Raw genomic sequence first — 21,342 nt, forward strand, 5'->3', positions numbered from 1 at the left:
GGTGAAAAACACAATTTTCACATGACCAAAAAGTAAAATAAATGTATTATAACATCTGCATTTCTGGTTGAAATTCTAATTTAACCCTAATCCCCTAGGCAGGCCCTCTGGCTAGGATGCAACCTCAATCCTGCAAAATCATCCGTTATTTTCTTGAATTTTAGTCTGTGGAGGGTGACCACTGCCTCGATCCTCCAAAATCCTCTGCCAATTACTGCTGTGGTTTGAGGCATTGCGAATGGCGTTTAGAAGCAGTGCGGATGAAATACGAGAAAAGCACAGGGCTGATTTATGCATGGCTGAACATAACCAATGCAGGATATGGCCTTCTGGCTTGACGTAATGCATCCTCCACAAAAAAGCGATACATCTTTGCCATTCATCCTCAATCCTCTAAAATCATGCAAAACCGGCAGGAGGATTTTGGAGGATAGAGATGGGTTAGGGTAAGACTTACTTTTAAAAAGTGGAATATATTTTACCATGATGTAGCTTGACGTGGTATTGGTAATGTTGCTGTAAATATGACAAATGCGACTTTATATCGATTTTTTTAGACGAATGTGAATATTTTTATGGGAAATGTGGGAAATGTCTATGCTTGAAAAGTATAGATGTGAATTTTATTTTTGTTGGGCCTTGCATGTTTTTGTTTGGGACAAGTTCCTTCAGACAAAAAAATTTCTTCCAAACTCTTAAAAATATTAATAATGTACACTTCAAATTAGATGTTCATATTTTAACCATGGAGAAATAATTTCTCCATGTTTTAACTATCATTTATCCATGCTAAAACTTTGAGCCTGCACTACATGTATAACAAAATTCAGTAACTGGTGTTCTTTAAGACTTCACAATCATTGAATGCTCAAAACTTTGTTTTCCCTTGGAGAAATAAAAGAGATAATCTTATTTATTTGGATTGTTTATTTATTTCGTGCCATTTTAGTTTAAAGCTTTTGTTTTTGTGAATGTGGCGCGCGTCGTCTGCTATTTCCTGTTACCCAGTATGCAATGCTGTAGGTACTGAGCATGGCATTTATATTGGGCGGCCAAGTGCGAATAAGGGCCGACTTGGAATTCCATGTTGGGTAGGTGGCCGCAGGGTATGGGCAGCCAAAAAAATTAAAAAAAGTTATCAGCTTCGCAATTAATTCTCAGTGCAGAAATTGCCTAATTTAATGTTCCTCTTCTGGGATATGGCCTCTTAATTTTGGTATCAGCACCCAGACTCCAAGCGTAGCGGTCTTAGCAGAGTGATTAAAACCTCCAAAGCACACATTTATTCCCTGAATAATGAATACTCAACATGTTTATTTAAAGGGAAAATACAACATTTGCAAACATCGAAAAATAAAACTACTAAGTTGTTACGAAATACCTTAATAGAATGTTGGTAAATGACATGCTTAAGCAACCTGTAAAATTATGGCACCTGGTGTGAAGCCATTTTCAAGAAAATGGTATATTTGTATACATTTCCAACGCTGGTCGGCCGACCACCGTTGGAAAAACCTAACTATTTTCCAATTACTGCTCCAAATTTACCTTTTTTTTAAGTCTAAATTTTGTTTTGCTAGCTATTGGTTCCGTGTTTATGAACAGGTGCAGGCCAGCTAGACTGGTTCCCTTACCTTACAATTTTCCGGTATTTTTTATCCATTTCATCTTTAGTGGAGTCAGGGAACCAGACTACTTGAATATTTTTGCTTTTCTTGGTTTTTCCAGCATTTTCGAACACAAAACTTCAAATATGTCAGTGTAACAATATTCGACCTATTATACTAACCCCTCAAATAGTTCATTTCTGAAAATTACAGCAAAAGCCAATGATGTACATTCCCTTTAACGCTAAAGATGTACAGTAAAATATTTGGATTTTTATAAATGTTTTTTCTTTAATTGCGCGTGCCATATGTTATGCGGATTCCGAAGCTCAGTTTACCCCATTAGTAATCTGGCTCAGACCGAAGACGGGCACAATTGTGTAATGTTTATGAGTGGTGTTTACGTAAAATCTCACGTGTGCAGCGTGGACAGTTGATAACTGGACGAACTCGGAAAATTCTCTCCTAAATTCATTTCCAAGTCTGATATTCATCATGCCCGAAGGACCAGAGCTTCACCTTGCAAGTCGGTTTGTGAACAGAGTTTGCAGTGGCCGCGTTTTTACGGGTAAAGTTGTCAAATCGCCAGTCCACAAAAGTGACGAAGTTCCATTCCACGCGCAATCATACATCATCACGGCCGCTTCTCGCGGGAAAGAAATGCAACTTATTCTGTCAGAGATTGAAAACCCTCCGAAGTCAAAAGGCAGAGGCAAAAAGCCCAAAAACCTTGCCAACCTGAAAACAATGAAGATTTTGTTCCGGTTTGGAATGTCAGGAAAGTTTCAGTTCACGACAGTTTCCGAGGTGCATAAACATTCTCATCTTCAGTTTTTTACGAACGATGATCCAGCTATGGTTTTGAGTCATGTGGACGTCCGCAGATTTGGAAGATGGGAAGTTGACGCTGGTTGGTCTAAAGTCAGAGGACCCGATCCCATGTTTGAATATCAACTGTTCCGGTAAGCAGCCAAATTTCAATTTTTTTTTAGATTTATTAATTCATTAATTGATTTATTTTAGTTATTTGGCATGTATGGAAATAAACATGGGGAAAGAACGTAGTATGCAGATGCCGCTTTAGCAGCGCGCAGTTGTATACATAGTCAACAAAACTGGAAATGTTTCTCAGTCCCAGATAAATCTTTTCAACATTTTTGCAATGACTGACCTTTACTGAGATGATATATGATGAAAAAAAGTGGCGACAGGTTGCAACATTCTTTCAATAAATGGTTCTTAAACATGGCAAAGTGTTTACATGTGATATGAATAACAAAAACATAAAACATCATTACATTGTTTCCTTTCTAATCAACAGATTAAATTAATTGCCTTTTGGATCAATGCTGCAATTTTAACTTTACAAAACTAGTTTGAAGATATTTTGTTAATTTTCTATTTGTTTAATTGCAGGTCAAATGTAGTGAAGAACATCAAGTCCAGTGCCTTTGATCGACCTATTTGTGAGGTTCTTCTGAATCAGAAATACTTCAATGGAATCGGAAACTACCTCCGAGCCGAAATACTCTACAGGTTCCAATGTCAAAAATCAGTTAACAAAGTTTTATCAATAAAAGCTTGAAGCATGGGCGTCGGCAGGATTTTTTCTAGAGGGGGGCAAAAAATTGTTTTTGCCAAAAAATGCTTGTATTTCTCAACACATTCTCGATTTATCAGTTTTAGAGGGGGGCAGGGACATTTTGCCCCCCCCCCCCAACTCATTTAATTTACACCACTTTGTCTTCGCGCCTCTTTTTCTTCCCTTTTTTTTCTTCCTTTTTTTTTTTTTTTTTTTTTTTTTGCTTTTCCAGGGGGGGGGGGGCAAGTGCCCCCCCTCGCGACGCCCATGGCTTGAAGAACTATTTCTACCTTTGATCGTAGAAAGTAGATATTGATGTTATTAGTAAAAGGAATTAATGTGAAATATGTGGAAGTTTAAAATATTAATTTTTTTCTCCAATTTAGGCTTTCAATAGCACCATTTGAGAAAGCTCGGAATGTGTTGGAAGGGCTGAATGAGGACCCACCAGAGGTCAAGCCAAAGGTGAAAGGTCAAGAGGTCAAGGTCAAAGTTGAAGATCCTAAAGTCGACATACTTCATCTGTGTCACACGGTTCCACTGGAAGTGGTAAACTTAGGTAAGAATGTGTTGGTGTCTGGCGGGGATTAATTTTTAACTAAATCCCCAAAAGTTGTCCAGTTTTCAAATCAAGTCGCAATTAGGTAACAAATGAATTTGGACAAAGGCTTTTCTTTGGCTCAGTTCATCCTCTATGGAGCGCTGCGGTTCAATGGTTATGGTGCTTGACTCACTGCCGTGGTACTTGGGTTGGAACCCTGACAAGGAACATGTGCTTGTGTTCTTGGGCAAGACACTTTACTACAATTGCCTCTCTCCATCCAGGAGTATAAATGGGTACCTGTGAAGGTAGAGACCAGAATGCACTGATCTCGAGCTGCTGTAAAAACTGGTCTCATGGTCTGATGAACAGGGGTAATAATTGTGAAGCGCTTTGAGACCTTTGGTATAAAGCGCTATATAAGCCCCACATTATTATTTTTATTATTATTTTGAATGGACTTGTGATTAACGTGTGATTGGACTTGTGAAAGACTTAACTAACACTATTTATTTGTTTGTTTGAAGTGATATACTAATTACGTAATATTTCTTTCTCATTGATGATTTTTGTTTCAGGAGGAGGGGGCTACGATCCAGAAGGGAAATCCGCAGATTATTCCAAGTTTAACGCCTGGTTGCAATGCTACTATCAACCTGATATGAATAACCTCGTCGATCACAATAAGAGAACGATCTGGTTCAAAGGACCTGTTGGGCCTATGGCTCCAAAAGGTAAGAACACAGTTTGCAAAAATCGTCATTTTTATTTCTTTCCATTGATAGTGTTGCATGAAATGGATCGCAAGACAATCACAAGTCAATTGTCAAGTCCAGTCACAAGTAACAGGGGATGATCAGTAACAAAGGAATGCCTTTGTCTGAGTTCATTTGAATAGCTTGTGAGTTGACTTGGGACTAGAGGACTTGTGATGGACTTGTGATGACTTTGGATGACTTGTGATGGCTTGTGATGGACTTGTGATGTCTTGTGATGGACTTGTGATGACTTGTGATGGACTTGTGATGGACTTGTGATGGACTTGTGATTGACCTGTGATGACTTGTGATGGACTTGTGATGACTTGTGAGGACTTGTGATGGACTTGTGATGGACTTGTGAGGACTTGTGATGGACTTGTGATGGACTTGTGATGGACTTGTGATGAACTTGTGAGGAACTTGTGATTGACTTGTGATGGACTTGTGAGGACTTGTGTTGGACTTGTGAGGTCTTGTGATGGACTTGTGATGGACTTGTGATGACTTGTGATGGACTTGTGATGGACTTGTGATTGACTTGTGATGGACTTGTGATGACTTGTGATGAACTTGTGATGACTTGTGTTGGACTTGTGATGGACTTGTGATGGACTTGTGATGGACTTGTGAGGACTTGTGATGGACTTGTAGATGTAGGACTGATGATCCAATACAAGTGTTACATGTACTGTCACTTTGTTTGTACCTTTGTTATGGAAATGCCTCTTTTGTTTTAATTACAGAAAGCAAATCAAGAAGTCCAGTTAAGAAGCGAAAGAAGAAAGAAACTGCTTCAGCCAACGATGAGGAATCCCCCAAGAAGGTTCGTATCAATAAGACAATCTTCAATTTTATTGTTATTTGATCTGGTGAGTGTATAATTATGTGATTACAATGTTATAAGGACATAGGGAAAGATAACTCTCCAAGTTATGTTTCTTAATGAAGAACAACTATTCTTAAAGGGAATATACAACATTTGCAAGCATCAAAATATCAAAGTACCAAAATATTGTGAAATACCTTGCTTGACTGTAAATGAATAATAGTCTCAAGCATCCTGTGAAATCATGGCACCTGGTGTGCTGTCATTTTCAAGAAAAGTGGAATTTTTGTATCACTTTCCAATGACGGTCGACTGACCATTGCTGGAAAAAAAACTGACTTTTTCAAATACTGCCCTCAATTTACAAAATGTAGTTATTCCACATTTTGTTGGCAATCGGTAACACATCCATGAACAAGCACAAGCCTTCTAGTCTGGTTCCCTGGCCTGACAGTCTATTAACTGCTCTGTTTCGTTTAAAGTAGGGTCAGGGAACCAGACTACAAGAACAGCACTTTTTCTTGGTTTTTCCAGCATTTATGAACACATAACTGTAAACAGATCAGTGTGTCAATTTTTGCTATAAAATACTAACCCCCAAATCCATCCATTTTGGAAATTACAGCAAAAGCAAATGTTGTACGTGTACATTCCCTTCAATCTAACATTTTTAGGTATTATAGTCTATGGTACGTTTTATGCAGTATCAATAAGTATAATCTTTTTGCTTTTTTTCTCAGAAAGCTAAGGCAGAAGAGAAAGCTAAAGTAAACACTGAAAATAAAAAGAAATCACCACGCAAGAGGCCAGCCAAAACTCAGGTATCAACACCTTCAAGAAAGTCATCCAAGAAAACAAGTGTCAATGCCAAGAAAGTTGAGAATACGCCAAGACAGGCCAAGACACAGATACCAGATGCTCATGAGGTCAAAGGTTATGCCACAAGGTCAAAGGTCACTGTCAATGGTAAGTCTGCCAGTACTGTTATTTATGAAGGGACTCTGCCAAATATATTCCTTTGTGAACGGCCAATGTAATTGGTTTTCTTTAAATAATTGGTAATTTTTATGTTTATTTCTTAGGCATGATGAAGAGTAAAACACCAAAGAAGAAGACAGCAAAACATCGATAGGAATCTATCGTAGCTGCTTAGAGACAAGTATCACGCATAGTGCTTAAAGAATTCAACTTTTTTGTCATGGAGGCCTAGTCAAAAATTAAACCAGTTTCTCATTCCCGTCCACTTGCTTTTTCCTGCCGCCTCCTTTTTTAACCTTTTTTTTTTTAAAGGGAAAATACAACATTTGCAAACATCAAAAAATAAAACTACCAAATCATTTTGAAATACCTTGCTGGACTGTTAGTGAATGACAGTGTAAAGCATCCTGTAAAATCATGGCACCTGGTATACTGTCATTTTCAAGAAAAGTGGTATTTTTGTATCAATTTCCAACGCTGGTCGGCCGACCAGCGTTGGAAAAAACTGGCTTTTTTTCAAATACTGTCCCCAATTGACCATCGCACTTGTTTGCAATCGATTACACACCTATGAACGGGTACAAGCCAGCTAGACTGGTTCCCTGACCTTACAATTCCCCAATGTATGTAAACTGCTCTGTTTCTTCTTATATGGAGTCAGGGAACCAGACTACAGGAAAATGATCGTTTTTCTTGGTTTTTATAGCATTTTCGAACCCAAAACCTCAAAAAAGTCAGTGTACATTGTAACTATATTTGCTATATATTTCCAACCCCCCAATTCCATCCATTTCTGAAAATTACAGCAAAAGCAAATGATGTATATTCCCTTTAATTCATACCTTTGCCATATTTTGTACAAATAATGTTAATATATTGTCTTTTTATTTGTTTCTATCAAATTTGTAGCTTTGTAGAAAGAGATATGACTCCTTCGGACAACAAAAGTTGGTGTAAAAAAATAGACCACTTTTTTTTTGGGGGGGGGAATCCTTTGTTATTTAAAAAAGCCAGACGAGAAACTATTTTACTTTTTACTCGGCCTAATGGATGTTTTGCACAAGCCCGGAAAATCTAGTCGGGATTGCAAAGCCAAACGTAGTTTTAAGACTTCATTATGTAAATCAAGTTTGCTTTGTTTTTTTTTCATTGATTTTTTTAATGTTTATTATCAGAACAGCTTAATCAATTTTCATTCTGCCTTTTAAGTTCGATAATAATAGTAGTGTGTATACATATATTTAAACCCACATGTTTTCCCCCCCAAAAAATATACAAGTACTTTCAATCTTAATTAATATTAAAGTCTTATATTATCTTGTAATTTTCGACCATTTCAACGAACTGCCCATCCCATATCAATACATATAACTTGCTGATAATACAATAATGTTCTAAACCTCATTCAGACTGGAAGTGAGTCTAGTCGAATCATGGCCAGGTTTAAAAATACATACTTTAACTAAATACTTTCTTGTTCAGCAATTAAAACTAAACACTTGCAGAAAACATCATTTAATGAGTTTAACTTTATAACCAACAACGCCATCACGATACTTTTTACCTTATATACACATCAGACATAAATATATTTTAAAAGGGAATGTAACGAGTTTAGTCTAGTCTAAAGTGAGTGGTGTAGTGTTTTATACAATGCTTGACCAAATCCCCATCATCTGATTGGTCGGTCGTTGATCACATTTTTTTTGGGGGGGGGGGAATAATTCGCGGTCTCCGCGCGGTCCACCAATTGTGACTCTGACCAATCAGATGACAAGGATTTATTCGGGCATCTGAATGTACAAGTATCACATTCGTGCAATGAAAGCAATAGTTTCATTGGGCGACAGATGGAACGTTCCATTCCACTCAGCTTCGCCTCTGGAACATTCCATCTGTCACCTTATGAAATTATTCTTACAATGGACCGATCCAGTAAGTCCCGCCCACTGCGCACCTGGGAAAATTAACAAGTGCTCCTAGTACTTTCTCCAATGCCACACTGCATTTTCCTGCCGCGCGCATCATACGCGCGTGCGCGCATGTTGGACTTTTGTGCACGCACGTCGGACTTAAATCACGGCTGTGATTGGTCAGACCACCATGGGGATGGGGCGATGCTTACTGGATCGGTCCATTATTGCACTGTCGACTACTGTGTACAGGCCGGCCCGAGTTACTTTCAATAATTGAAGAACAAATTCCCTTTGCAAATGATTTCGAACTTGTACTAATCCATTGGAGCTTTCTGTTTCAATTCACGCTACAACACTTCGAGTTAGGCGCTTGACTTTGAAAACCCCAATGAATGTGTTGAGTCACCGTTAAATAATGGACGCAGAAGTTCACTCAAAAACCTTTTTTCCATGTCGCAAGAGTTACTTAGTAATTATTTTTCACTCGATGACTCCAACTCGAACGAGGGCAAACAGAGACAATATATGTCAAAAATCCAAAGAGTTATAAATATAGTTGTTAATGCTGAACCTACCAAAAAAGTACATTTCCTGTTTTATCTTTTGGAGGAAAAATTGTCTCTCAGTAATTAAAATTCAGGTGCATGGTCGACGGACGATCGTCTGGCATATATAAAGAGACTTTTAAAACGGTGATCGCTTTTGACACAGTGGTGAAACATTATTCTTTATATATCAATTCGAAAATATTAATTGCCTATTTCAAAAGTTTCGTAATCATCTGCATCTAGATCTTGTGTCGCGGTGGCGATAGCTGTAGCGCCCTCTGTTGGCAGATAATCCGTGTACTCATTCTCGTTATTCAAATGATGGTTTTTACCGATACCAGTTAGATCCAAATATTCATGATGACTGTTGGAATCAAGATCTGTGTATATGTAGTTCTTATTGGAGTGGGAACTATGAGTTGAAGAGGGTGTAGATGGGTAGTCGTAGTGAGCAAGACGGGGTGGTAGAGGTGAAGGCGTGGCGGGAACTCCACCCTCCTCTCTGGGGGAGGATCTGGACTTGGCGGCGTCCTTTGAGCTTTTCGAGACCGGTGTGTTCTTGCGTTTGTGTTGAATGTACTTCCAAATAATCCCCAGCAAAATCATAACTACGATCACTACGAGGATCGGGATAATAACAGCTGGTACATTGAACATGTCGTTCGGCATGTTTGTTGTGTTACTGCCATTGATTTTCAGTATTGCTGATGATACATCGCCTGTGAGTCCTGATGCGATTTGAGCCAAGCAGGTCACATTCAGTGCGTCATCTTCTTTCTGTAAGTCTTTTATCCGTAGCACTCTTCCATCGTTCTTTAACTCGAATCTGTTCAAGGGGAGCTCTGGGTGTGTCCTCCACTGGTATGCCGTTATGGCCGGGATACCCGTTCCATTGCAACTGAAGATGACATCACTGTTTTCTTGAACTCGTACTTCGCCTGACGGTTCAATCCACGATGACGGCAGTATACGCAGCGGCATCATGGAGCATTCTCCCCCGACTGTGCGTCCAAGTTCCCCCAGTTGAGGATACTGCAATCTACAGGTGAATTCCACTCCATTGTCTTCAGGATGAAGATAGAGACTCATCATTGATTGGTCTCTTTGTGGCTCACTGATGACGTCATCGGGAGACTCCCTGTACCAGATCAGTTCTGGTGTTAACGAACCTTCAAAGTCGTGGTCTGTGTTTCGTAGGCACGTGAGGTTAACTAAATTACCATTTTCAGTGTTCTGTGCCGGTGCCGCGGACAACATGCATCTCGGTATGGAACTGCTATTACCAAGTTTATTGGGATGCACTGTTAGTGTAGCTGTTGCAATATGGTCTTGATTGCGAAAGGAAACGTCGGAGTAAATGCTGTATGTACCGGAATCGGTTACTTTCACATCGTTCATCTGTAGTGAGGAGTTATAATTGAAAATGTTGCCGATGATTTTGTATCTAGTCTGCCTGTCTTGCTCAATGTCGCTGCTGATGAAACTATTCAAGCTGATGACTTCAGCAGTTTCATGTCTGTACCAATACACAAAGCTTGGACTAAGGCCATGGAATATGCAGTCTAATGTGACCGTAACGCCTTCAGTAACGCTAGTGTTTTTGGGTCCTTTTTGCAAGGTAACCACGAGTCCAGTTGTCTGTAAGGCGCAACACCAACACATCAGACAGATGAAGATGAGTTTATGCATCGTGCTACTTGAGGAATAAAGTTTGAGAAAACGTTTGGATTGATCAGTTCTGCTGCACCAGTTTTTGGCTACTGTTGTGGATATCTGCCAAATATTGCCTATTATATACCCCGATCCCGACTGGCACTCCCTGTATGGATTGAACCATGATAGGGCACAGGACATCCTGTGAAGAAACAAAGTACAAGTTTTTTTCAACGGATATTAGCAGGACGATGGCTATGAGGTGCGGCAGAGAAGAATGGTCGATCCATGATCAGGAAGCACCAAGTGAGCTCTGACGTGAGTGTTTGTTGACATAAACTTGACATGGAAACCTGCAGATCATTCTGATGAATGTCGCCAAAGCTAATTCAGTGCCGACCGCGCCGGGGTGGTGTTGGATAATCGTACTGGTCTTCGTAGTTTGATGGACCGGGATGACACAGACTTGGACCGGAGGATGGTCCTTAGGAAGCGGGGGTGGAAGCCCAGAGTAAGGGGTGGGGTTAACGGGGTATTTACCTCGACGTAGGTCAATAATAATTGTGACATAAGCAAGAATATTTTGTTTGAGTTTGTTTCAGTGCGTAAATTGCCATAGAGTAGGCTGTCAGCCTGAGCAGGTTTCACTCCGTGGTGTGCTCGTCTTGACGCTGTGCGCGGCCCAATATACTTTCCGAAACCTTCTCCTGCTAATTTTACCTGCAGAGGAACACACAAAATAATTTCCAAACACTTTTAATTTGGAGTACAAATGTCCTGCCCTCTTAAGAAAGTTTAAAATTCTCGGCTCCAAAAACTGAGGATTGCGTGTATTTGCGACCCGACGTTTAGTCTTCATATCCACCTTATTATTATGTCTGTTGTTTTGGAACACTACCTTTTTTAACACCACTCGTATCCTCACATCTCACTCCTGCACGTTAAGAAATAGTTCGCGCCCAGTGAGGGCGCAAAAAGTTAGAATTTTTTATGACTGCGATGGCTTCGCCCGTACCCCGCCCTGCAAACAGGGCGGGGTACGAGCGAATGCGAAGGCAAGCGCTATATACTTGAGGGCGCTATTCCCCTTCTTCAGTGGCCGTTTAAATTAAGCAGCATATGCGGATTATAGTCAACTCATTGTCAAGGGTTAGTTTTGAATGCATTCACCTCAGTATTTGTGTGCCTGTTTTAGTCTGTTTATTTTTTTTTGCTGGCACTATCCCGTATAGGCTGTCGCTCATTTTGAAAAGTTAACCCCTGCGCGCTTTAATTGGGAGCGCCTGCATGACGTCAGCGCGTTGAGCTATAATACCGTGTAAAATGTGTAAAGATAGAAAGAAACGCAAGGAAAATGATGTAAAAATCGGATATCTAGAGGAATTTTAATATTTTTGTTACTACGTAACCTTTTTAGATTGCTACCATTTGGTATGCAGAAGCGAATTCAGTGAAAACAATTATTTGATGACAAACACGGTGTAGGCCTACATTAAAGAAAAACAGCCCATCAAAAATAAATCAAGACGGTCAAACGACTTGAAAGTAATCACAATTATTCTTTTTGGTTAATTTGAAAAAATGTTAATATGAACGTTGTCATGTTGAAATAATACAAAATAATGACATTCTTACGTCTAGACCTATATACAAACCAAATTTGTGAAACTTTTTTGTCTATGACAGAAACATTTTTTTCAGGTATTCTTTTTTATTCCTGCATTTCTCAGAATAGTGAATTCTTATTTTTTTTCTTTTCAAAACTTCCTTAAAAATGTGCCCCCAATTTGTGCGCCCACCATCAAAAGGCGGTTCAATACAAACTTTCAACAATTATAACTCAGGTTTTTAATTTATACCGAATGATGACACACAACAACCCACAGAACTAGGGTTCCCCTGTCTCGTTAGGATACACGCCCAACAAAATCTGGAGTTTTCAATCCTCCAAAAGAATACATTACTTCAATCATAGTCAACGATATCAGCACAATGAATAATGTTTGTCGATATTTTGCGAATGTGAACCTGTACATGTAGGCATTTGGTGTAAATTTTTTATTATCTTTATATTCAATTACTTATAAATGTGAGAAAATAATATAGGGCGTGTGTCCCCGGGGTCAATGTGACGTCATCCCCGGAAGTATGGCCGCGCAAATTTTTTAGTTAAGGTCACGTGACAACGGCTTTGTGAACTCTCCGAAGCAGGTAAACGACACGGCTTTTGTTGCCGAAATTTAAGACATTTTAAACGTGTTTTTCACTTTAAAATCATCTCATTTTTGGTAATCGTCATGTATAGGGTTTGAGGAAGTGTGGATCGCACATTTGCTGGCAGTTTTCGGGTTGGAAAATCAGCAAAAACTGTTTTCTAGCATGGCGTCATCTTTGCGAGACGTAACTGCGTGTTCGTCATGTGCGAGTTGGCCATGTCATGTTATTGTTCGTTGGCAAGCATGCGTCATTTGTATGGCATTACGTGTCCTGCATAGATTTGCGTGTAGCAATATAAATATCGGCATAAAATACTTCCTCAAATTAAGTTCTGATGTAAAATTTCTACTGATGTAAAAGCTTAATATGAGTTAAACCTGTCCTTCAACGACTCAAGAATTGAAGATTGTTCAGTAAAAACAGAAACTGAACACGTTTTTGCACATGTTTTGAGTCGTCAGGTCGTGGAATATAAAGTTTGAGTTTGCGTTGTGTGTCCCATGTGTGTGTGATAAATTCATAACTTGCACCGTTTCTTGAGTAAGACTAGAATTTACATGTATGTCATCATCCAAAAAGAAATTTTGAATTTTGTAACTGAAAATTTTGTTTTAGTGCATCTTAAATTGTCAACTTAGAGGAAAAATGCTCTTGCAGTTGCAGCTGTATGTTTTGAAGTATTTATGGTAAAACTTGTGATAAGTTCTTGTCCCAGAAATCGATGTGAAATATTTTCATGTTGTCACAGTGTAGCCCCCAGAATGTGAAGTATTGAAAATTTATGGATTATCTGAAAAAGTTTTTCCTACAAATATATATTTCTACATGTTCTGCGGTTGAATTTGCGGTTGAAATGTGTGAATTTTTTCACTAAAACTTTATTGTTTGTCAAAGTTTTCAACTTGCAGGGTTGCAAGCAAATGAGTTTTTCTTGCCAATCTAGGGCCTATATTTAGTTTTTTGGGGGGCAAGAATGTTGCATCCTGACACCACTTTTTCATCATATATCATCTCAATGAAGGTCAGTCATTGCAAAAATGTTGAAAAGGCATGGAGAAACATTTCCAATTTTGTTGGAAAATACTTTGAAAATGTTGACTCGCCATAGACTTTGTCCACCATCGCTGAAGTGGCGTCTGGATAGAACATTCTTTCTTTTTTTTTGCCGAGCATTATTTGTGATAAACGTCAACCTTGGAACACACATGACGTCATGACGCTTCATTTTGCTGTCTGTCATCGTTTTAGTACAGTATCTTGACATCGTTATTGCCATTTTCATACAATTACAAAGAGGGGACATTTTACGCTTCGACCCGCAACGTCTGTTTTTGATTTTGGACAATAATAATCGCTTTTTCTTCTCTTTCGATTTGGCAGAAAAAACACAACTACTTGTACATACATTGTTTTGTATATACTGTATATGATGTCCTCTATGGGTTCCACCAGGGGAAACACACGCAGTGGGGGGCGGGACAAACCCGCCTCTAAATCCACGTCACAAACAGCGAGCAAGTCCGGAGCGGGGGATACGCCAGTGATCAAGAAGGTAGGACATTGCGACAGACACTGCTAAGAAACAATAGGCGTCATAATCAAACATCGCTGTCACAATTCATGGACATAAAATATGCAAATAACTAGCGAACAGCGATGTCATTACGTTATGTCACACTGTTATGGATAAACCAATGCATCGATAAGGGATTCCGTAGTTTCCAAGCTTCTCATTGGTTAAAAAGGTCACATGGTGTATTACCACATCATATTCCAATTCTCTGAAATCAACACTGAATGCTTTTTCACTGCACTGAAATTTGTTACTCCCGTACGTGTTATTAGCATTTTTCTCATAGCATACTTTTTAAGGTTTTTCATGCTTTTTTGGGGCCAAATTTCCGTATTTTGGTGAGTATTATGTTACGATTGATGTACTTTTTAGGAATTTAATCATGAAATGCAGAATTTTGTGGGTGAATTTGAAAGTCTTAGTATAATTTGGTGCATAGTTTGACAAGCTCCACTTACATACACAGTGGCAAGACTGATGTGCAAAAACATGACTTGAACACATGGCGAGTTTCGCAACATGACGAGTTTCGCAAATTGTGCATGATCAGGTGACAATTGATAAAATTGCCATTGCGCATGCCCACAACACGATCGAAATATGCTACACCGTCAGAGGGCGACGTTTGTAAGTGGACACTCCCCCTGGCACATGACTTATTTTCATCTAAAGGCCTGCAAAGCCATGATGTCTCTACAATAGGCACTGTGAACACAGTCAAAATAAAGCTTGCAAGTCTTGTCAGATCAAGTTCGCTTTCTATGTCGGTGTCTTGGTACCAGACACCGACTAGTCTAGTCACAGACTCCAGTGTTTGCCTTTACTGAATTCTAACAAGCATAATCCTGTAATATTTTGTGAGTTTTATGGCATTCAAGTGTTCGTTATCTCTTTGGTATTGACATGAGCTTACATTGTTCATGGAGTTCAAAGTCGACTGTGCTTGTATTGTACGGACCACTCTATAAAAGGGTGAACAATAGTCAATATTTAGTATTGGTATGAAATAAACCCTTTCATTACCGCATTGTTTGTTGACTTGCTCTCCCCAGAACCAAATTGTTTGCTCAGTCATGCTGAAATCACTAGAGCATGAAAAGTGGACCACAAGTTGAAAACTCACTTTTTTCAACCCAGATTTTCACTGCCAAGGAGTGAACAAAACCAAAAGTGTTAATTGTAAAGTTTGTTCCTTGAACCTTACTCTTTTATGTGATGTAAAAATAAGGGCCGTAAGTGCAAAAATAAGAAAGTTACGCCTGTTTTTGATCTGATCTCAATTGTCAAACTGCAAGCCATTTCACTACATGACCAAATGGCACTCAGTACCTCATATTGTGCATGGATACTTCTGAAGCACTTTTTTTGTGGTAATGGTAACACTATGAATAAACTACACCATTAGAACGATCCGAAAACACTCTTTCAGCTGGTATATGGTGATGGATGGCCCTCCAAACACACAAACTTGGACATGCTGGAATTCTTTGCCAGTGTAGTTGAGACGTGATTTTCTAAACATTCCTTCATTTATTTGCTGTACAGGCTACACCTGACCAAATACGTCTTGCCCAGATGTTTTCCGACAGTTCCAGCAACAACAAAATGGACGAAAAACTGGTGGAAAAAATCAAACAGGTACGAAAAACATGTTTACTGTCATTAATAGAGCAAAGAGAATCTCCTTCATTTAAGTAACCTTAACTCCCAAGACTTTTTCTTTGAAATTTTTTCATAATCTTCCTCTGTGCCAAAAGCTACGGCATGTTTTCCATACTTAAACTGTAAACGGACATTAAGCTACATGTAGAGTACTAGTGGCTGGGCTGTACCTTCCTCAATCCTACAAAATCCTCCACTGTGTATGAACCCAATGGCATACTCTTTTTGTATCTACCAAGTTTCAAGAAGCATCAGTCCTACAAAATCCTCACAAACTTCGTCTGGTGAACTTAAAAACCATCGTTTAGGATTAGGTTAATTGAGGACTTGCTCAAATGATTAGAATTGTAGAGAGGTTTTCTGTTCAGTTTATGACAGGTGTATAGATAATTGATTGAGTTGCTAATTCACTTGTATGATTGGCAGGTGTATGATGTTACTCACAAAAGTGAAGATGAGATCATGGTAGCACTGTATGACTGTCAGGAAGATCCCGAGAGAGCTATCAACCTTCTTCTGGAAAGAGTTGACGGAGATCAGGTAAGTTACTAAAGACTAGTGAAATTCAAACCAAATAAAAAAAAAAAAATATCAGAGTTAAATCCCACCACTAGTTGAGGAGCGTGGCCTAGTGGTTAGAGTTTGTAACTCATGATCAGAGGGCCAGGGGTTCAGATCCAGCTGCTGCCCATATGTTGTGTCCTTGGGCAAGCCACTTTACCCCACTTGCCTCTCTCCCCCCACGAGTATAAATGGGTACCAGCATTAGCTGGGGAGTAACCTGCGATGGACTAGCATCCCATCCAAGGGGAATTCTCAGTCTCCTGGCCATATGTTGTGTCCTTGGGCAAGCCACTTTACCCCACTTGCCTCTCTCCACCCATGAGTATAAATGGGTACCGGCATTAGCTGGGGAGTAACCTGCGGTGGACTCGCATCCCATCCATGGGGAGTAGAGATACTCTCAGTCGTTTCATGCTACTGAGGCTATGGACCTCATCCCCTAACTCTAACGACTCGTAAACTTGTTCAAGATGAAAATCGATTCCTTGATGGCTCTCTGGGTCAAGACGCTCAGCTGGTCACTTGTAAGTTTAAGATATTCTCAGTCGTTTCATGCTACTGAAACCGGAGACACTTGCCTGCCTGATGGGCCACATTGTCTTGCGACAGACTTTACTTACTACTTACTAGTTGATGATGATTTACTTAGGCTGAGAACACAAATGTTTCCCTGAGAATAGGTAAAAGTGAAGCATCTTTTTCATGTTTTTCCTGCCTCCTGTTATTTTTCCAGGGCGAATGGGAGACGATCAGCAGCAAGAAGAAAGTCAAGAGCTCAGGCCCGTCCTCACGAGGAAGTAACAGTACGTCCGATAACACATCCAGCAGCAAGGAGGGAAGAGGCGAGAAGGAAGGAAGTGGTCGAGAGAAAGGAGGCAGGGAGAAAGAGCCCAGGGAGAGGGATAATAAGGAGCGAGATGGGAACTACCGTGGGCGTGGTCGAGGGGGGAGGGCTCAGCTACCGCCGAGAATGACCAAAGGTTAGTGTAAGATAATCCGGAAAAAGATCAAAACTATCAATGACCCTGAAAGTTGTGCTAAGCATTGCGAAAATTATGTGCCAGCATGCATGTGTTATATGCAGAGATTTGGGTTAAAACGAACATTAAAGAGGTTGTGGAATGCTCGAAGACATTTCTGTCATTTGCTGGGGGCAGCAAACAAAACGTAGTAAATCGTGACGTAATAAACAGGACTCCCGTTGCAGCGTAGTATAAACGAGTCCTGTTTATTACATCACGATTTACTATGATTTGTTTGATGCGCCGAACAACGACTTTTACACAAATTGCACGTTCGAGTCGAAACAGGACCTGAAAAACAGCTCTCAAAAGTACCTTTTGTACTCATTTCATGACAGACACAATAGTCGTTTTTATTTCATCACACCTTAGGCTACATATACCCGAAAAATGACGGAAATGTCTTTGAGCATTCCACAACCTCTTTAAACATATGAACATTATCCCTATTCATCCGAAATCCTGCTGCCGGTTTTGGATGATTTTAGAGGATTGAGGATGAATGGCAAAGATGTATCGCTTTTTTTGTGGAGGATGCATTACGTCAAGCCAGTAGGCCATATCCTGCATTGGTTATGTTCAGCCATGCATAAATCAGCCCTGTGTTTTTTCCTCGCATTTCATCCGCACTGCTTCTAAACGCCATTCGCACTGCCTCAAACCATAGCAGTAATTGGCAGAGGATTTTTGAGGATTGAGGCAGTGGTCACCCTGCACAGACTAAATTTTAAGAAATTACAGATGATTTTGGAGGATTAAGGCTGAATCCGATTTTTTCTTGGTGGCAATTGGAGGATTTTGCAGGACTGAGGTTGCATCCTAGCCAGATGGCTTTTTGTTAGGATGCAATCTCAATCCTGCAAAATCCTCCAACTACCTCCATGTAAAAATTGCATACAGCCTCAATCCTGCAAAATCATCTGTTATTTCTTGAGTGTGGTCCTTGGAGGGGTGACCACTGCCTCAATCCTACAAAATCCTCCGGCAATCACTGTCAATATGTTGAGGCAGAGCCAGTGACATCCTTGAGCAGTGTGGAGGATTTTAAGTATAATATAGGTCTAAATTTATGCACGGCTGAGCAAAAGCAACACAAGGTTCAGCCCAAAACCTTGCCACATTGCATCCAAAATCAGCTACACGTTTTTGCCATATAGCCTCAATCCAGCAAAATCCTCATTTTGCAAAAAGAATTTTGAAGGATTTGGATTAAAAAATATAAACGAGATGCTTATAAAATATTAACAAAAATATCTAAAAATTATAAGAACTGGCACGTCAAAATTGATAAACAGCAATAAAAAATATTTTTATATGAGATTATTTTACATCATATTAGAATCAGTAGGCTTGTTTGATTTTGTGAGTAGTATCACCCAAGAATTATCAGAAGGAATTAAGAAATGTAAACAAATTTCTGATGATGTTTTGATTGGTCTTTGTAGGACGAGGACGTGACGCAGATTCCTCCAGCAGGGACCGGGATAGAAACGATCAGAGTAACAAATGGGAAGGAGGTGAATCTGGCAGGGGTCGCGGTCGCAAGGCGCATGGTAAGACTCGCATCAGCTTCCAATGATAATATTATAAATACTTAGCCTTTTAACCCTAACTCCCTAGGCTTTTTGCTAGGATGTAGCCTCAATCCTGCAAATTCCTCCATTATTTCTTGAATATGGTCCGTGGAGGGGTGACCGCTGCCTGAATCCTGCAAAATCCTGCGGCAGTGACTGTCAATATGTTGAGGCTTGGCCAGTGACATCCTGGAGCAGTACAGAGGATTTCAAGCATAATCCAGGCCTATATTTATGCATGGCTGAGCAAAAACAACACAAGGTCCGGCCCAAGACCTCGACAAAGTGCATCCTACGAAATCAGTAACACACTTTTGCCATGTAACCTCAATCCTGCAAATTCCTCCACTTTGGCAAAGAGGATTTTGAAGGATTCAGGGCGGTTAGGGTTAATGATGAAGATCATGTGGTAAGATGTGGTCCGTATCTACACTTTGCTGTGGATTAAAAAATGCTTTACGTTTTTCCTTTGAAATACTTTCAACAGATCAAACGAACGGTCCGTCAAGACGTGGAAGAGGCCCGAGATCCTACACGAATGCTAAATTTGGGTAAGGTTTCATTTTTTTCCCTCATTTTAATTTTAAACCTTTATCCGCAACATTTGTCTCACTAGTTTGTTTTTCAGTCCATTAGAAGAAGCATATATGCAACTTAAAGGGAATATACAACATTTGCAAACATCGAAAAATAAAACTACCAAGTTTTTACGAAATACCTTACTAGGATGTTGGTAAATGACAGTCTCAAGCATCTTGTAAAATTATGGCACCTGGTGTGAAGTCATTTTCAAGAAAATGGTATTTTTGTAAACATTTCCAACGGTGGTCGGCCGACCAGCGTTGGAAAAACCTAACTATTTTTCAACTACTGCTCCAAATTTACCATTTTTTCACTCCAAATTTTGTTTGCTATTGGTTACATGTTCATGAACGGGTGCAGGCCAGCTAGACTGGTTCCCTTGCCTTACAATTTTCCATCATCTATAAATTGATCTATTTTATCTTTTGTGGAGTCAGGGAGCCAGACTACTTGAACATTTTTGTTTTTCTTGGTTTTTCCAACCTTTTCGAACACAAAACTTCAAACATGTCAGTGTAACAATATTTGATCTATTTACCTCTCAAATAGTTCATTTCTGAAAATTACAGCAAAAGCCAATGATGTACATTCCCTTTAAGAATTCATTTCTAAGGGAATAAATGTGTTCTTGGCTGGTTTTAAACACGCTGTTTTTAGACCGGTTGGAGTCTGGATTGCTTGGGTAATTATCAGCACCCAGACTCCTACCGGTCTTAAACATAATGTTTAATACCAGCCAAGCTCATATTTATTCCCATTCATAAATACCTTTTCGGTCAAATAATCAAAACTTTTTGGTCCAAAAGTCAAAACCAGTCCAAAATTACAAATTTTACCTCATTTTTTTCGGGACACCCCTCTAGCTATAATATGGTATGTCCAGTCTTGTGAGTGTCGTAAACAACTCCTTATATGGAGATTGGCGTGCGTACTGCGGGGTGTGGTGCACAATGCAGCCGCTGTGCCAGTGTATTGTGAATTTAGCACAATGAAAAATTCTGACTCACTGGTAGTATTGCGCATGCTTACGTGAGGATTGTGAACGTTCAACCAATTTTTACTATCACTTAATTTTTGATATTTATGCAAGTCGGTTTTTAATTTGAATGAACAGGACATTTGAGCAGACAGATGCGTTCAAGCCAGGAGACAATGTGTGGACAAACCCACCAGATACCAACAATGACAGCAGTAAGTTTGTCTTCATTTTACTGAACACTTGCAACTGTTAATCTTTAGACTACGTTGCTTCTTTCCGTTCCAAGTATCTTATTTTCCATGTACTGACTGAGCCGTTATGTTTTCCCAATCATTGCAGTGGGTGATTTCACCGTGTCGGCCTGGGATGGAAGTGCTGCGGCCACTGACAGCTGGACGGCAGATGATTGGAGCGGAGATGTAAGATAGATTCCTTTTCTTTATATCATTCCATAAAATTTCTTATATAAAATTTTAAGAAATAAAATTGTTTTTGAGGAACTTGATTATGTTGTAGTTTGCTTTGAAAAATAGTTTAAAAAGGGAATAGTTCTCTGCATTTTTTAAGTATTTTAAATACTTGACAAATTTCTTTTTTAGAAAACATCCATTTCCAGAAGCATATGTTTGATTTGATATTAGTGCTGAAACTGATCCTCCAGGTTTGGTTCGGTTCGGTTGTTAGGGCCAATGATTTTCCGCGATCGTGGAAAATGGACGGAATTCGCGGAATCTGCTCCTCGAAACTGAAAACGGAA

The 21,342-nt window shown here is 39.5% G+C and overlaps 3 protein-coding genes across 6 annotated transcripts in view; 2 read left to right on the forward strand and 1 right to left on the reverse strand.

Annotated features, from left to right (window-relative positions):
• The first annotated feature begins 1,961 nt into the window (after window positions 1–1,961).
• LOC119737106 (endonuclease 8-like 1) lies at window positions 1,962–6,555 on the forward strand. Its single transcript, XM_038211205.1, has 7 exons — window positions 1,962–2,569; window positions 3,024–3,143; window positions 3,576–3,748; window positions 4,309–4,464; window positions 5,235–5,314; window positions 6,058–6,283; window positions 6,400–6,555. The coding sequence occupies exons 1-7, from the start codon at window positions 2,103–2,105 to the stop codon at window positions 6,447–6,449; spliced, it is 1,272 nt and encodes a 423-aa protein (XP_038067133.1). The 5' UTR covers window positions 1,962–2,102; the 3' UTR covers window positions 6,450–6,555.
• Window positions 6,556–7,620: 1,065 nt separating this feature from the next.
• On the reverse strand, window positions 7,621–10,452 carry LOC119737115. Its single transcript, XM_038211217.1, has one exon. The coding sequence runs from the start codon at window positions 10,446–10,448 to the stop codon at window positions 8,961–8,963; it is 1,488 nt and encodes a 495-aa protein (XP_038067145.1). The 5' UTR covers window positions 10,449–10,452; the 3' UTR covers window positions 7,621–8,960.
• A 2,077-nt stretch (window positions 10,453–12,529) lies between these two features.
• LOC119737123 (ubiquitin-associated protein 2-like) overlaps window positions 12,530–21,342 on the forward strand; it is a 32,990-nt gene continuing 24,177 nt past the window's right edge. For 2 of the 4 annotated variants that reach the window (XM_038211229.1, XM_038211238.1), the window contains exons 1-8: window positions 14,010–14,181; window positions 15,748–15,840; window positions 16,291–16,404; window positions 17,162–17,408; window positions 18,896–19,003; window positions 19,512–19,575; window positions 20,721–20,797; window positions 20,925–21,004. In XM_038211229.1, coding sequence (XP_038067157.1) covers window positions 14,056–14,181; window positions 15,748–15,840; window positions 16,291–16,404; window positions 17,162–17,408; window positions 18,896–19,003; window positions 19,512–19,575; window positions 20,721–20,797; window positions 20,925–21,004 — 909 coding nt within the window. In that variant the 5' untranslated portion in view covers window positions 14,010–14,055. Of the gene's footprint in view, window positions 12,624–12,890; window positions 12,966–14,009; window positions 14,182–15,747; window positions 15,841–16,290; window positions 16,405–17,161; window positions 17,409–18,895; window positions 19,004–19,511; window positions 19,576–20,720; window positions 20,798–20,924; window positions 21,005–21,342 lie in introns of those variants that run through there. The other 2 variants (XM_038211249.1, XM_038211255.1) reach the window with 2 other exon arrangements.

The sequence above is a fragment of the Patiria miniata genome, unplaced genomic scaffold (genome assembly GCF_015706575.1).
Source record: "Patiria miniata isolate m_02_andy unplaced genomic scaffold, ASM1570657v1 HiC_scaffold_10, whole genome shotgun sequence".
Taxonomy (NCBI): domain Eukaryota; kingdom Metazoa; phylum Echinodermata; class Asteroidea; order Valvatida; family Asterinidae; genus Patiria; species Patiria miniata.